Source organism: Buceros rhinoceros, unplaced genomic scaffold (assembly GCF_000710305.1).
Source record: "Buceros rhinoceros silvestris isolate BGI_N320 unplaced genomic scaffold, ASM71030v1 scaffold42100, whole genome shotgun sequence".
Taxonomy (NCBI): Eukaryota; Metazoa; Chordata; class Aves; order Bucerotiformes; family Bucerotidae; genus Buceros; species Buceros rhinoceros.
In genome coordinates, this window is record NW_010392089.1 from 3,207 (window position 1) to 4,053 (window position 847).

Consider the following 847-nt stretch of genomic DNA (forward strand, 5'->3'; position numbering starts at 1 on the left):
AGCGTGGCTCCGGCTGCTGTGTCCAGAACGACAAGTCGGGCTGCATCCAGACCCTGCCGCGGGACTGTTCGGTGCGTGCCACCACCACGAGCACTGGGAGGTGTTGGGGAGCCCTGGGGAAAAGGGCGAAACCATCTCTATCCTGCACAGCACCAAGGCAGGGTGCACGCGGGGTCTGAGCACTGCGTTCGCTGACACATCCTCAATGTCTTTGTCCTCCCCAGGAGACGCTGGCAACGTTCATCAAGTGGCCGGGTACCAATGCACCAGCCATGGGCTCAGGGGAGAAGCGGACGTCAGGGGCCGTGTGTCACCAGGACCCCAGGTAGGAGTGACAGCTGTGGCCTCCTGGCCATATGCAGGGCACGGCAAGAGATGCTGCATGGAGCTGCATTTCCGTCCTTGAATTTGCTTGTCCGAGGGGCTGGGGCTTCTTACACAGTGATAAGGAAGAGGGAATCGTGGGCGAGCTGAGGTGGGGTCTGTCCTAAACGTAGGCAGCGGCAGGCGATGCTGTTGTCTTGTGCTGGCCCCCGCCTGCCCTGCTCCACGAGGGTGGGTGGTGCTGCGAGGGGGCATCAGTGGGGTTGTCTGACAGAGGCGACTGCTGCGGGGTCCAGCTGCAAAGCTGTAGGATGTTGTTGTAGGGATGTTGTAGGACACCGAGGTGCAGGATCCCTCCCAAGCCAGGGGAAGGGGCAGGACTCAGGGCTAGCCATCCCTGATTGGGGGTTACTGGTCTGAGGGAGACCTGTCCTGACCATGCACCCCCCACCTCATTCTGCCAGGACCTGTGAGGAGCCAGCGTCCAACCCACCCCATGTGTGGCCAGACGACATCACCAAGT

The 847-nt window shown here is 61.7% G+C and overlaps 1 protein-coding gene across 1 annotated transcript in view; it reads left to right on the top strand.

Moving 5' to 3' along the window:
• Positions 1-847, top strand: part of LOC104500268 (inactive rhomboid protein 2-like) — a gene marked incomplete at both ends in the record, with an annotated part of 4,121 nt that overhangs the window by 2,604 nt on the left and 670 nt on the right. The window contains 3 exons of the mRNA XM_010143887.1: positions 3-71; positions 225-325; positions 789-837. Coding sequence (XP_010142189.1) covers positions 3-71; positions 225-325; positions 789-837 — 219 coding nt within the window. The remainder of the gene's footprint in view (positions 1-2; positions 72-224; positions 326-788; positions 838-847) is intronic.